Below are 15960 nucleotides of genomic sequence, written 5' to 3'. Positions count from 1 at the left end.
GATAAACATGACTGAAGAAGACCAGTTACACAGTCGTAATATTTATAGAAAGTTTTTAGAGTTTTTTTAAGATTTCATTTTGAAAAAAGAGACTTTTTATATATATATATATATTGAAATGCTTCACTTAGTGGCATTGTTAAAATCACTGCCATCGTGCATGCACATGTTGCTAATTTTGATTGGATAATAGTTAATAATTTTCATCATAAAACATTGTTTTCAATGAATTGCTTTGAAAATTATACTGTATCTATTTACTGAAGTGCTTGACAGATTGACAGGGTGAAAGTTACTGACCAAGAAGTGCATGCATGTTGATATTTTAATGAATTCTGCTTTAACTTATATAACTTTCCAATATTAAGATAAAGGAAATAAGGTGAAATTTCATTGTATATAATGTATATTGAGTGATTTAATGGAACTTACTATAACAAATGGCACCATTTTTAAGTGGGGTGGGGTGGGGAACATCCATAAAGGTCCCCATAACAATTAACACTAGTTTTGCAGTTGTGAAACAGCAAAATGATTTGACTTTTTTTCAAGAAAAAAAAATTCCTTATTTACAGAGGCTGTTCAGAAAGTCAGTGACATAGCAACCCACATAAATAACCACATTAAGCAACATGAGAACTTCCAAAAAATGCTCAGCATTCAGAAGTGCTTTGATAAGTCTGCTCCCAAAATCCTCACTCCAGGCCGAGAATTCATCAAGGAAGGAATTCTAAAAAAGGTAAATTTATTCAGGAAAATTGCATTTACATGTGTATGATATATGCTAGGCTGATGTTGCAGTATAATTTTCCTATTAAATGGTTTTTGGTTTATTCAAATCAGTCCATTACTGAACAGCTACATCTAGAAGTGATTGTTGGTTTTTAATAAAGGGACATGGACACAGTTTGAGCTGAAAATTTTCAAATTTTATGTTTTCATTTTTAAAGTTTAGACTTTTCACATTTTCGACTTCTTCTCCAGAACCGATGTGGTCCATGGGCCTCTTGTTGATTTTTAAAGTCAGTGCCTGATTAACACTGTTAGGGCCATTTTTTGTCCAAAGAATGGTTTATTTGGATGTTAATATTTTCTTTGATTTTTCTGAATGTATTGGATGGGCATATTTTGCAGTGTGAGCATTGTTCTTGTTTGTTGTGTGAAAATTAGTAAATATATTGGATGGGCGGATTTTGCAGCTTGGCCATTGCTAACTGTAAAGGCTACTTCAATGTATTGCAGAATCTCAGTTCAGTAGCACATGCACTTCTTGCTATATAACTATCATGTACTGTAACTCTGAAATGGAGTGCAAGAAGTAGACTTGTATGAAAGGCTAGTTCTCATCAAATGATGAACCACCATAAGATCTTGTATATCCTTATCGCAGGTCTCCAAAAGGGGAGGGAAACCCCACGACAGAATGTTCTTCCTGTTCTCGGACATCTTGATTTACGGGAAGCCCAGGCTGCTAGACAGTATTAACAGTTCCTACACCTGCTGTTGTGTTCTGCCTCTCAAACACTGTGAACTGGAAACCGTGTTCGGGGGCACCAAACGGGGTACGCAGGAAAAGGCGGAGGCAGGAGGCATGTTTAAGGTTAGATACTGAACAGCTTGCATAGATAAAACGTTTACCTGTTTTCTAAGGCATTGGGTGATAGGATCTCTCAGAGTACCTGTATTAAAATGAACCTACCTGTTTTCTTGGAAGCATTAATTCATGGATTTGGAATTTATTATCCTCACTGATATATTCCTATTAAGGTTTAAAGAAATTAATTACTTGGTTTTTAGTTTAAACAATTAGCCAATTTTATCCTCAAATGAATAAATTAAAATTTCTCTCGTGCGCTCATTCGATGCCAAAAAAAAAAATCCAGAATTCCCAACTGCATTTTAAAAACTCTCAGGAGTCTATAAAATGTTTGACTAAGTTTGGGTCATTCCAACATTTGCATAAACAGTTTAAATTTTGCAAATGGCTGTTGGGGTTATTTAGTTCCAAATATTTCATTGCGATGGCATTTAAATATCTGCACAGATTTGAAAAGGCACAAATTTTTAATTCTGCCATTGGACATTGTTGGAGATTTTTCAGATGCTTGCTCTGTGTTGGAACTGTTTATAAGTTGTGGGTTTTGAATTTTAAAAAACACTTCATCAGTTTTTTATGAAATAAAAAGAAAGAAAATAAACACCCTTCCCATTTAGTTTTGACAAAATTTGCTTGAGAACCAAGTACTTAATTTTTTTAGCCTAAGATATGCATGTATCTATGTGATGATAATTCACAGTGTCGGAAATGCAAATGACAATGGTAACTTTGCCAGTATGTGACATTGCACTTACAATCTCAGATTACCTGTAAAGAGGAGAGTTTGCTGCTATTCTCAAATGACCCAGACGACATGAAGAGCTGGATTACTGCACTGGACTCCACTATCAGGTTCATTAAAATTCAAATATCACTAGATGTGCAAGTACAATGTATTTCATTCAGGAACACTTGCGATTTACATGAAACACCAATATTTTATCGGTGCCTGGTCCAGGAAACATCAAAAAGTTTCCTAATGCATATATGATGTTCTTAAGTCTTGTTCATTATATTCAAGGAAACTGAATAACAATCGTTCTACTTTACGAAAACCAAGCAGCAATAAAGCTCCAATGAGGGGAAGATCACTATGGAAACAAAGAAAACTGGAAAAACAGAGAGATCAACAGGTATCAAATGTTAGAATGAAAAAGATTCGATGGTTAGACAGCATTTTCATATTAACAGATTATTTCATGTGTGGCATTTTATAAAGTCAGATCTTTAAAGCTGTATGATCAAATGTTCATGTATTATTTTTGTACAGAATTACTTTAAAGCAGATTAATTAGTTTTCAAAGTAATTATAAACTTTCCCTTTAATGTTTACTCTTGAAAACTTTTGCAAATAAAAAAAAAAGTGGGAAGATTATTTAGAAAGTAAATATAGCAGGTACACATAAATGTTAGGCATCTATAAATAGCCTCACACGCATCAGGGGAATCCTAATATAATGTCTATAACTCAGACGCAACTGTCTTAACTTTAAGGCTGAAAGAACATAAAACAACGAATTACTAAAAGGTATTTGATATTTTTATTTCTCTTAAACTTATGGCACGGTACCGTAGTAACAAAATACACAGCTCTACACAGATAAAACCACCAACGATCTCTTACCTCAACTGGACATGTGACTGTCACTTGATTTGTGCTTTAAAAAATGGCTGAGTGATGGTTGTTTATAAACACCGATTTAGAATTTTAAAAAATATTCTGGTTAAAACAGGTGAAATAATGTATGACATGTCGTACAGCCTCATAAATACGTACGTGCGATGATTTAACATTTTTACAAGGTGGAAAAAATTAGTCAAGATTTGGACCATACAACTTTGATCATGTCAGAGGCTAATTATCTAGCATGATATGACATATATCCTATATGTTAGATAGTTAAATATGGCATTTTATTATGTCAGATGAAGAAATGGCATCTTGTACATACATGATATATAATATCATAATAATTTATTGTAACAGAGACATTTTTAGCCTCTAAAGAGTATCGAACCTTGGACCTCTTTCATGCCACTCAAGTGCTCTACCAATCGAGCTAAAGGATTAACTCCCTAACCAGAGAAAGCAAGAAGGCAATATAGTACTTTGTCCATCTTTCTATACACCTCTTATTAGCTCACCTGAGCTGAAATCTCAGGTCAGTTTTTCTGATCATATTTTGTTCATTGTCAGTCTGTCCGTCCGTAAACTTTCTAACATTTCTTACTTCTTTCCCAGAACCACAGGGTCAATTTGAACCAAACTTGCCTTAAAGCATGCATAGGTAAAGAAAAATTTGATTCTTAAGAACCAAGGGACCAGAAAAGACAAAACTTATGTGAAAACTTCCATATTGAATGGAATTTCAGATTTGTTCAAATAATGACCCCAGGGGGTAGGGTGGGGCCATAATAGGGGATCAAGGTTTTACATGGGGATATATGGGAAATATCTTCAAAAATTTCAAGAATGCAGGACCATGATTTGTCATATTGATATGCATGTATCCCTGGGTAGTATATATTCAAGTTTGTTCATATCATGGCTCCAGGGGGTAGAGTGGGTCCACCAGAGAGGTACTAAAAATTTATATGGAGGTATACAGGGAAAAATCTCTTTCTCTGATTAGTCATATTAGTAATCATCAGGTAATGCAGATTCTAGTTTATTCAAATCATTGCCTTGAAGGGTAGAGTGGGGCCTGAATATGGGGAACATCTTTTAAAGAGAACAGCAAGGCCATGATATTCATATCAATATTGAAGCATCCCCATGTTATGTGGAAGGAGGTGGGGCTAGTTTGAGATTATGATATGGAGTCAAAATTTGTCATGGGATTAAAGAAGGTAAAAATGAATTACAGCAGGGTCTCGATAACTCAGGTGATCATTGTGGTTAATGGGCCTCTTGTTCTTGTGAATGTCAATTCTCCTGCAGTTTGCTTTGCACAACACTTCTTACCATCATGTTCAATTAACATATAATCTGATTGGTAGTTCTTGAATTTTGAACATTGCATGATGCTTTGAAATTCAATAAACAAGAAGTACCGATGGAGTATATATACAAACTGACCATTTTGAGGATTAAGGAGGTATGCTACACCAGAGAAATTTGATATGGGTGAAAAGTGGAGGATATGTACAACAATATTTTGAAATTGAAAACTTTCAAATCTACTTTATTTAGTCATAAAATGCAGTATTAGTTGAAAACAATCTGAGAAAAATTTAAAACCCCTGCTGGACTCGAACCCGCGATCTACAGTTCAGCAGTGGACGTGTTAACCTACTGAGCTACTCAGCTAGGCAATGATTTTTTAAATGAATAGGCAAATATTGCTGATATTTATATTTTCATCCATGTTTTAAAAGGAAGTCGGCCATTATGACGATGTAGAGTACCCCCTTAATTGATACAAACTGTAATGAATCAATTGAAAATTTATGTGGATCAACGATTCATATTTTATCTGACTGGGTCCCAAAATGTGTCGGTTTTGATTAGTGATGAAACGATTGTCGCTGACAATCAATTGTCGATCGTTTTTGGTTTTTCGATTCTGATTATCGATTCTTTTTTTCATAATCGATTGTCGCCTGTACACTAATATCTAATCCAAGATTCGTCTGACTCTTATTTCCACTTTTATATCGAGACATGTGCGGGGGAGAGTCAGAGTGGACTCCACATTAAAAATTGGGAATTCAGTGACACCAGCTAGTGTGTATGCTGCACATGTCCATAAAACTAAATAGAAATAACCCCAAAAATAATGAACATTTATTAACTACATGTAAATACCAATTATATCAATCATTGATCGATAGAGTTCTTCCGATTATGACTGATTATTGATTATGAAATTTTTTCCGATTTTTCAACACAAGTTTTGATTTTTCAGTTTTCTACTATGATGATAATGTCTATCATATCAGAGAATTCTAGTATGTAAATGCATTGTTGAATATAGCATTTTATTATGTCAGGTAGGGCGTTTTCATTGCAGAGAAACCAGTCTAAGTTTCAAATTGGTTTTTAAAACTTTCCATTTATTTCCAAAACCGGTTTTGAACCAGTGTCAAACTAAAATCAGGATTTTTTTTCATTTATCAGTCTTAAACTGAAACTAGTTTCTGAAGAACTTGAAACCATCTCCGGGTGCGGTTTCGGCAGTTTTAACTCTGTTCAACATGGTGACTGCAGAAGTTTTAATACTAGAGTGCTGCACTTGTGCCCAGTAGTTTGATTGTATTAAGCAATTTACTGATCATCCTTGCTGTGGACAATTAATTAAGATTAATTCAGAACATATAACAGATGAAATGTGTTTCACAAGATTAACTGTCTCCTCACACATTCCAAATATATCTGCAATTTGTTTGTAGTATTAGCTGTGTAAAACATATTTGACATATTTCAACTGTTGTTTTCATACAACCGTCTTGATCACCACATATCAAATATGGAGCTAACCTAGTAACTAAGGGACTCAATGGTGTATGTTTATCATAAATCTCTCACAGAAATCATCTATTCTCTACAAGGGTAGTATTGCCTCAACAAAATTTGTTACATGAGTCTTCTTTTGTAGCCTGTTTTAATGAGTATTGGTAGAAATGAGTATGGGCATATTTACACTATCATACAAAGGAAGATAAGTTGAAAGAATATCTTCTGCATGATTTTAAGAATAAATCAAATAGGTTTCTAAGTGCTATGTTATATGTAGCTATTTTGATCGGTTTTGTTAAAACCGAGACTTTCCATTTAGTGCTAAATTATTAAACCATCAAACCGGTTTCAAACTTTAATAATAAAAACTATTCAAATATATAAACCTAAACTCAAGCTAGTTTTTGATCAATAAATTCACCCTATGTTTAATGGCATTTTATTGTGTCAGATAGTTTAATGGCATTTTATTGTGTCAGATAGCTTAATGGCATTTTATTGTGTCAGATAGCTTAATGGCATTTTATTATGTCAGATAGTTTAATGGCATTTTATTATGTCGGATAGTTTAATGGCATTTCATTGTGTCAGATAGTTTAATGGCATTTTATTGTGTCAGATAACTTAATGGCATTTTATTGTGTCAGATAGCTTAATGGCATTTTATTGTGTCAGATAGCTTAATGGCATTTCATTGTGTCAGATAGCTTAATGGCATTTTATTGTGTCAGATAGCTTAATGGCATTTTATTATGTCAGATAGCTTAATGGCATTTTATTGTGTCAGATAGTTTAATGGCATTTCATTATGTCAGATAGTTTAATGGCATTTTATTGTGTCAGATAGCTTAATGGCATTTCATTGTGTCAGATAGCTTAATGGCATTTCATTGTGTCAGATAGCTTAATGGTATTTTATTATGTCAGATAGCTTAATGGCATTTTATTGTGTCAGATAGTTTAATGGCATTTTATTATGTCAGATAGTTTAATGGCATTTCATTGTGTCAGATAGTTTAATGGCATTTTATTGTGTCAGATAACTTAATGGCATTTCATTGTGTCAGATAGCTTAATGGCATTTTATTGTGTCAGATAGCTTAATGGCATTTTATTATGTCAGATAGCTTAATGGCATTTTATTATGTCAGATAGTTTAATGGCATTTCATTGTGTCAGATAGCTTAATGGCATTTTATTATGTCAGATAGCTTAATGGCATTTTATTATGTTGGATAGTTTAATGGCATTTCATTATGTCAGATAGCTTAATGGCATTTTATTATGTCAGATAGCTTAATGGCGTTTTATTATGTTGGATAGTTTAATGTCATTTTATTATGTCAGATAGTTTAATGGCATTTTATAAAATGCAATAGAAACTCAAACTACAGCTGAATACATGTAAAAACGTTTCAAAAAATGTGAATTTTGTTTTCCAGAATTTTCGTGACCAAAACCAGTAGTTTTTGTAATGTTTGAAATTATTGAATACAATTATGTAAATTGCCAAACTTCATGCAGAATTTTCTTTGACATTAAACCTAAATGAATTATAATAATTATCTTTTTCAGATTCGTCGAATTATCCATAAAGATGAATCTGAGTGTACGAAATTATCTCCATTGAAGCTTATATCAGAGATAGACACTAATGCATGTTTATCTCCATGGAAACGCCCCAAACTTTGCTCTGCTGAACTTTCCTCTACCCCAGTTTCTCAGACCAGGAGTGGGCGACCTATCAGACCACTTACATCAGAAAATATTCCACCGGCAAAAGTAATACAGAGTCTGTTGTACAGTCAAATTCATTTCAAAAGGAACTTTATTATGCTGAAATCTTATTTACTATGAACTCATTTTTTTTGTGGCTATCTCTGCAGCTCTTGAATTGAAATTTTATACATGAACTTATATCAATGGGTAAGAGATTGAGTTTGAGTTTGGACTTTGTTGACGTAGCTAATTTTTAAAAGAGTTATGGACCTTGAACTTAGCAAATATGCTACAAAGCAGGGTGTTTTTATGATGCTTGCCATCTCAATGATATCTAGTTTCATTAAGTCTCCCAAACAAAGTTTGGAGACTTATTGTTTTTGCTCCATTCTTATTATTCTTCCGCTTCTCCTTCTTCCGCTTCTTTCTCGCATCTAAAACTGTCTGACACCATTCTCCGTAGCCAGTGGATGAAAGTATTAGGTATTCAAGGATATGATAGGTCAATGTATCTAGAGGTGCAGAAATGTTTTGGTTTTCAGAATGAAGGGGGTTAGGGTACATTTTGGAGGGGAGGGGGGATCAAATGGGGGTGGGGTTTAACATGGAACTCTATGTGGAATAAATTAATTCCAAAATCCAACAGATAGTCTGGGTGTCCTCGGAAATGAAAAGAGAATGACAGGGCCTACAGATTAGTATCAAGGTCGAGTGACTCCAGTGACCTTAACCTCTGATTTTTAGATCATAAACTTGGTATTACTTAAGAACTAGGTCTGATAAAGAGATGGAATCTTCAGAAATAATAAAAGGATAATGGGACCTACAAATTGGTATCAAGGTCAAGTAACTCCAGTGACCTTGACCTCTGACCCTATCATAAGTCTGGTATAACTTTTGAACTAGGACTGATAGAGACGTGGAATCTTCATGAATTATAAAAGGGTGTAGTGACCTACAAATGAATATCCCCAATGACCTTTGACCTTGATTATAAAAACTTGTATAACTTTAGAACCAGGACTGACAGAGACATGAGATCATCAAAAACGGTGAGAGGATGTTGGAACTTACAAACTAAGAGCAAGATCAAGTGACACCAGTTTACTGAAGGAAAAAGGGGGGATTTTTTGAAAAATTTCTTCATGATCTAGATTTTTTTTAATGAAGTTAAAATTGGCATGGATTTTGTCAAGGGAGGAAAGTAGTAGTGCTCAGATAAAGCGACTTTTATACAGCCAGTACTTTATTTCTGGAGACTTTATAATCAGTAGATTATAATCATATCTTGTTTAAAAATGCATTTAATTTTTTAGATTAATGTAGAAAACGACTCTGTGCCTTCGTCGATAGTTCCTCATAGGACAGACAGTGAAGATGAAGATTCCTTCTTACAGATTACAATGGGGGACATAGGGAATGCTACAGTTCATTTGGATTCTTTCTGTAGGACAGAGAAAAATGAAAAAGCACCATCAAGCACTAAGAGGGAGGTGTTAGGCTATGGCAGTGGAAACTTCACAGGATCATCATTACATGGCCATCAGCCCCTGACTAGACAGCCACTAGACAGGTAAGTTTAGTGTAAACTAGGTTATCAAATGAAAAGTGTATTAATTTTCCAGGCAAGATTATTTTCTGTCAACTGAAATTTTTAGAGTCATTATACATGCACTGTATATTCAGGAACAATTAGCGTCTGACTTAAGATTTGAGGACTTTAGTAATGGATTAATGGTTGCAAATTGAGTTTTACTAGCCACACATTAGCAGAGCTAATAAAATATGGGTCAAATAAGCACTCAACAACTCAACCAATGTGAGAAATTTAGCAGTGGAAGATTAAAAGTCATAATTTGTCTCTGACACCCACACAGGTTTTTTTTTCCTGATTACAGATTATATTTGGTTTTCTGTTTCATACGCACATTTGTTTTTCCTATGAAAATGTAAATTAAGTAAATGTTTGTCTGACAATGACAACCAGACAGACCAGCATTGGATATTCTCCGTGTCAGGAGATTTAGATATGTGGCGTTAGACACCAGGGATAAGGAACCACATTAAAGGGCTTCTGATAGAAAAGACTAGCTACATGTACATAACGATGGAAGTAAATGTGTGGGAAGTCTTTAAGACAATGGACTGCATTTAGTTAAAAGTATCAGTAACTGTCAATAAACAACATTTACATTTCTACTTTTTAAAATTCTTCATTTGTTTCAGCTAAGTGTGGGCTTTTGGAAATGAGTGGGCTCCGAATGTTCCAATTTCAGTAGACCACATGGCTACTAATGTTAGTTATTTAGCTTATTTGCAGTCTGGAAAATGGATGTTTGTGACTTAAACCAGCATTAACATCTCATTCTCATTCTGATGCATTTTCACCCTTATAATCTTTGTCACAAATTGGGTACATTCACCATTTTCAACACTTGTTTAGCTGCCTCATACCCCACAGCATTAGCCAATCAAAGGATTCATTTAGCTGCCTCATACCCCACAGCATCATTAGCCAATCAAAACATTTGTTTAGCTGCCTCATACCCCACTGCATTAGCCAATCAAAGTGTAGATTACAAAGCAGTTGCATTAGAATGTAAATTTTAAGAGACAAATTGCACTAGTACATGTATTTCATTTGATCACCAATGTATTCCTAATATAGTAATGATATTTTTTGAACAGGTTGTCCAAAAGTGGGAGAACACTCGGAAAGCGATGTAGAAGTGCTTTAGAGAATGCCCAGACTCGGATAAATGAGACCAAGTCCTATTGTAATGTTCAGTGATAGAATATGTGAAGGCTTCAGAGTTTCAGCAGTGTATGGTGAATAGGGGAATGAAATGCAGCCAATATCAAAAGATACATTATATAGAGAACAACTTTTTGAAAGAGTTGAATTGAATATTATAATTATCAAATGTCAGATAAAATGGTATGTATGGTAGTATTATTGTGATTGAAATGTAAAGAAAAATATCTTGTTCGAACATTTTCCAAGTTTAGTAAATCAAAATTAAGATCACTTTATAACCATGATGACATACAGGATTTCATGTTGTTTATATTTACGCTTAACAATGTAATATTTGCTTCTTGAATATAATAGTCAATTGTGAGAAAGAAAATCATTGATATGTTAGTCAGAGCCTTGCGTTAATTTAATATGTCATGTTAGAATTCAAGTTTCTGTTTCATAAAGGAAAGATTGGATTCCCACTCTCTGTTTCCTGTTCAAGTGCATGTATACACAAGGCTGTAAAGACGGAACGTATTATGGTACAGCATTGTCTGTACGTCCATCCGTCTCTCCATCCATCCATTTAGGGTTTTCTGTTTCTATTTCCATTTCACATATCAAGCTGAAACTTGCTTTGTAGCTTCTTTGTGGGTCACTCTAGATCATATTGCAATTTTGATCCATTTCGACCTTTCTCGCAGGAGTTTTGCCCCTTTATTAATGTTATAATGTATATGATTTGTCAGTGAACTCCTCCCACAATTTTCAAGTGAGGACCATCTTCTTTTACAGAGAGTTTGTATGGATAAAGAAGATGTGCATGTGGCAAGGATTTTTATTTTCTTAAATGTTTGAGAAAGTAACAGGTTGTTGAACTTGTCAGTTTTGAGAAATTATTACATAGAGAGTACATGATTTGTCTGTCCAACCTCTCTCACAGTTTTCAAGTGAGGACTTCTTATTTTACAGAGTATTTGTATGGTTAATGATACTAATGAATATGTGCATGTGGCAAGGATTTTGATTTTCTTAAATTTTTGAGAAAATTACAGATTGTTGTACTTAGTAAATTTTGAGGAAATAAATGTCCTTTTAACTCTTCTCACAGTTTTAAAAGCTAGGACCTTTTTAAACAAATCAAAGATATGCATAGTGCAAGTATTTTAATTTTCAACAATTTGAAAATTTCTTTGATGTTGAAAATATTACAGGATGTCAAAGTTGGGGAAATATTTTACACACAGAATTAAGCTAGGACCTTTTATTTTATATATGATGCAAAGAAAGTATGTCACAGCCTGATGATGGCTGATACTACCTTAAGCAAAGTTCTACAAATCATGGCTTAAGAAAAACACACCACATATGCTTGTGACGAGCGTATTATGCACCGTTTCTGATACTCATGTTTAGCATGTTAACAATGAATTTTAACACAATATGGAAGTAATCGTTCTGTACGATACATGTACCAGTAATCAATACATTTAAATTCCTTTGGCACAAATCTGCAAAATATGTGTCAAAAATATTTGATTCCTGTGCAATATACATGTATTTGGACAAATATAAATTTGTACATTTTAGAACAGAAAGTTTAATATAATATTTAATTATTTGATCAAATTTGAAATTTTTTTAAGTCTTCATATTGCTGTTGTTTGTGGAGAAACCAATGAATCATTTTTGTATCATCAAGGTGGTTATGTGTGCAGACAAGACATTTGTGTGTGGCCAAGATTGCATGAAAACTAAATCATGGATTTCATTCAGATTTATACAGAAAAGATGAGTTTTATAACTAGCGAGGGGGAATTATCTGTGGACAAGACTGTAATGCAGATAGATAACATAAGGCAATATTCGTGTTAACATGGTTACGTTTGGGGAGCCTTGACAACAATTCCCAGTTTCTGTTCTTGTTGTTTTTTGTTTTGTTATATTTTGTATTAAAAAGAAAGATTAAATGAAATCAGGTCATGTAGAATAAAATTTGATCCAACTGGAAAAGAATTTTGTAGACAGTATATCTTCACAGATGTATATATTTTCTTGATGCTGTTTATATGAACTTGAAAGTATTCATTAATAAAACAGGTATGCTATTGATTGTGTGTGACCTTAAATGTTGCTATTTTTCATTTCAACGGAGAAAATGGTTAAGCACTCTTATTGTCAAATGCTTGAGAAGTAAGAAACTGCATTACAATTTGCTAGCAGATTTGTTAAAAAACAGCATTCTGACCATTCGGATTATAGCTCTCACACACAACCCAACTTGAAATATTTCGTATGTGATAAAATTTCGTAGATGACACGTGTGGACAGCATTTGAAAACTTTGCAGAAAGCACTAATTTTTGATGTGATGGTGGCAGGTTACCGATGTCCAAACAGATTCTTTTTTTTTTTTTTTTTTTTTTTACATGTATTTTAATATCTGTTATTTATGAAAGTTTTAAAACTCTTAGTTCTTTATTGTATCTTGTAAAGTATCTTCTTTTATTCATTTATAAACAATGTCAATCAATTTAACAAACTTGTTATGTGTTTTAACAGAAATCTTATTTAATGTGCAGTCCAACGACAGGGAACGCTTAACCTTGCTACTGTATTTTGATATTAGTTGATGTAAGCAACTTTCTGATTCACACCAGACTGAACCACTTGAGATTTTATTACTTGTTACTATTATGCATAAATATTTACATTCACTGTGTGTTTTCTGTTTAGTTATCCCCATGCAGTTAATTGTGAGAGGGGATATAGTAACAGGACTGTGTGAGGATGGGTGTATGTGCAACACTGAGATTGTAGATACTCTACCAGACACTCTGCCATGATACTTATAATGTAGTTTCGTTATCAAGAGAGGGAGAACACTAGTGGGGGTCCAAAGGTCAAGGTCACTATAGGACTTCATAGAAAAAGCATGTAGAAACTCTACAGGCCACAGTTTATGCTTGATTCATTTGAAACTTCATTTGTAGCTTTGTTGTCAAGTGAGGAAACCCTATTGATTTGGGGTCAAGGTCACTATGGGACTTGATAGAAAAATTGTTATAGACTCTTATTGTGAGGGAATATGGTCCTGTCTTGTGGAGCTCTTGCTTCTTTTGAAATCTATTGATTGTCATTTGCAACAATGTAGACACATTTTGTATCAATCTACATGTAGTTAGATGAAAACTGGTCAAAACCGTAATATTTCTAAGTTAAAGGGGCACAACTCCATTAAAAATCAACGAAATGGAAACAAAACTCACACTCGATTTGTAACTCATCAATATACACCTGTATACAAAAAATCAGTTCAAGATCTCAAAGTGTTTAGAAGAGAAAAAAATCCGGGAAACTGGTCGCAACATTAATTTTTCTACGTTATTTAAAGATGCACAACTCCATCAAAAATCAATGAAATGGAACAAAACTCACATTCGATCTATAGTTCACATCCATATACATGTACATCTGCATTTAAGAAAATCAAATCAATATCTCGGGGTGTTTAGAAAAAGGTATGGAAAACTGGTCCTAACAGTGATTGTTCAACGTTAAATGGGCACAACTCCATAAAAAATCAACAAACTGAAACAAAACTCAAACTCTATTTGTAATTCATCTATATACTCCTGCCTACAAAAAAATCGATTCAATATCTCAAAGCATTTAGAAAAAGGTCTAGAAAACGGTGTTGCGGAAGGACGGACAAGGGTAGAACTATATGTCCTAACCACTTTGTGGCGGGAGCATAAAAATCTTCTCATGAAGAGCAGGGTCATAAATCAATCATATCAATATATGCAAGCATCCCTAGATAGTGCAGATTTAAATCTGTTCAAAATGTGGTATCCGAAAGAAGGGTAAAACCACAGTAAGAGATCAAAGTGTTACATGGGATTATATAGGGGACAAGCCTAAACAAGAGGTCCACAGGCCTTATCGGTCACCTGAGTAAAGTAAAGAGTATCACTAACCCCAGGGGCTATGAAATCAATATTTATTTTCCTCTCTGCATAGCTAAACTAACGTCTAATATTCAGCTGCAGTATAAAACAAGATGGCGTGTTATTAAAACAAATAGTCCATACTGTTGAAAGACTTTACAACATATGTTATATTAACACTGTATAACTGTCTCTCAACTGGTTCGTTATGTAAGAGTTTGTTCTGAATATGATCAGGTTTTTTTTTTTTAAATCGAGGCGTGTTAGAGGGGTTTCAACAGTCATTCAAAATAAGCATTTCCCAAATTCTACGGTCGTTATATAATGATCTAGTTTGCCCATATAACCTAACATTGGGTCAAATGTTTGACGTGTTTCATACCGATTGTTAGGCCGTTCTTGGCATACTGATTTTGACTATGGATTACTCCGTTTACCTGATCAAGACATGGGGCTCACGTCGGGTGTGACAGGTCGACAGGGAATGCTTACCACCACCACCACCCCCCCCCCCCCCCCCCCCCGAGGCACCTGATCCCACCTCTGGTGTGTCTAGGGGTTCGTGTTTGCCCAACTCTTTATTTTGTATTCTGTGTGGGATTTATGAAACTGATCACTGTTCGTTATCTTCGCTTTTCTCTAGAGTCAGAATCTTGGGGTTGTGACCTTGATCTTCTCCAAAACAGCAAGGTCATGTTAGTTATATTGGTATCGAGGCATCCCCATGTTATGTGATATCAAGATTGGTTGTATATGTTGGGGCTAGATTAGGGCCGCGATAGGGGGTCAAAATTTTCATGAGAATAAAGATTTTAAGGTAGCTCCATCCTCATGTGACTTATCAATATTAATGGTTAAAAGTGGAAAAACTTTATTAATTTCCACTCAGTATAGTTTAATTCAATTAATAACCAAAGAAAATGTATAAGTCACCACCTTTTTAAAGATGTCAGACATACAAAAACAGAAGTATACATCAACATCAGAAAATCACACATCACAGATAATAAAAATAGATAAAAACTTGTTGAGATGACAAAATTTAAATATCAACAGTTTTGAAAAACTGCTAATTCATAAATATGTATAGATTAATTGTGGATATTAGGGAAACCAATGTATAATAGACATCTAGTAGAGGAAATTCTAGCATAGGAGTTATTGCCCTTGACAATATTTTTTTAATCATAAATAATTGATTATCTATGGAAAATATAAACTTTTTCAGTATTATTAGTTTACCAAATATTTTATTATATCCAGTGAATAACATTCCTTAGAGAGATATATTTCTATCATGTGCAAAGTTTAATTTATTAAGATTTTTGCAAAAACCTATGACATCACATGAGGATCGATCAACCTTAAAAATCATAACAGCAGGGTGGTGGTGACTCGAGTGAGCGATGTTGTCCATGGGCCTCTTCTTAGTGCTGTCTGTCTGCACGTGGATATACATTCCATATAACCTACTTTGTGGTATTGTTTAAATTGTT

The 15960-nt window shown here is 34.0% G+C and overlaps 1 protein-coding gene across 2 annotated transcripts in view; it reads left to right on the top strand.

Moving 5' to 3' along the window:
- Nucleotides 1-13231, top strand: part of LOC125683595 (rho guanine nucleotide exchange factor 39-like) — a 44494-nt gene extending 31263 nt beyond the window's left edge. For both annotated transcript variants that reach the window (XM_048924910.2, XM_048924911.2), the window contains 7 exons: nucleotides 576-739; nucleotides 1391-1600; nucleotides 2361-2449; nucleotides 2619-2730; nucleotides 7632-7838; nucleotides 9092-9348; nucleotides 10464-13231. In XM_048924910.2, coding sequence (XP_048780867.2) covers nucleotides 576-739; nucleotides 1391-1600; nucleotides 2361-2449; nucleotides 2619-2730; nucleotides 7632-7838; nucleotides 9092-9348; nucleotides 10464-10566 — 1142 coding nt within the window. In that variant the 3' untranslated portion in view covers nucleotides 10567-13231. The remainder of the gene's footprint in view (nucleotides 1-575; nucleotides 740-1390; nucleotides 1601-2360; nucleotides 2450-2618; nucleotides 2731-7631; nucleotides 7839-9091; nucleotides 9349-10463) is intronic.
- The last annotated feature ends 2729 nt before the right edge of the window (nucleotides 13232-15960 follow it).

This window comes from Ostrea edulis, chromosome 6, assembly GCF_947568905.1.
Source record: "Ostrea edulis chromosome 6, xbOstEdul1.1, whole genome shotgun sequence".
In the NCBI taxonomy this organism is placed as follows: Eukaryota; Metazoa; Mollusca; class Bivalvia; order Ostreida; family Ostreidae; genus Ostrea; species Ostrea edulis.
This window is presented reverse-complemented; position numbering and strand designations above follow the sequence as displayed.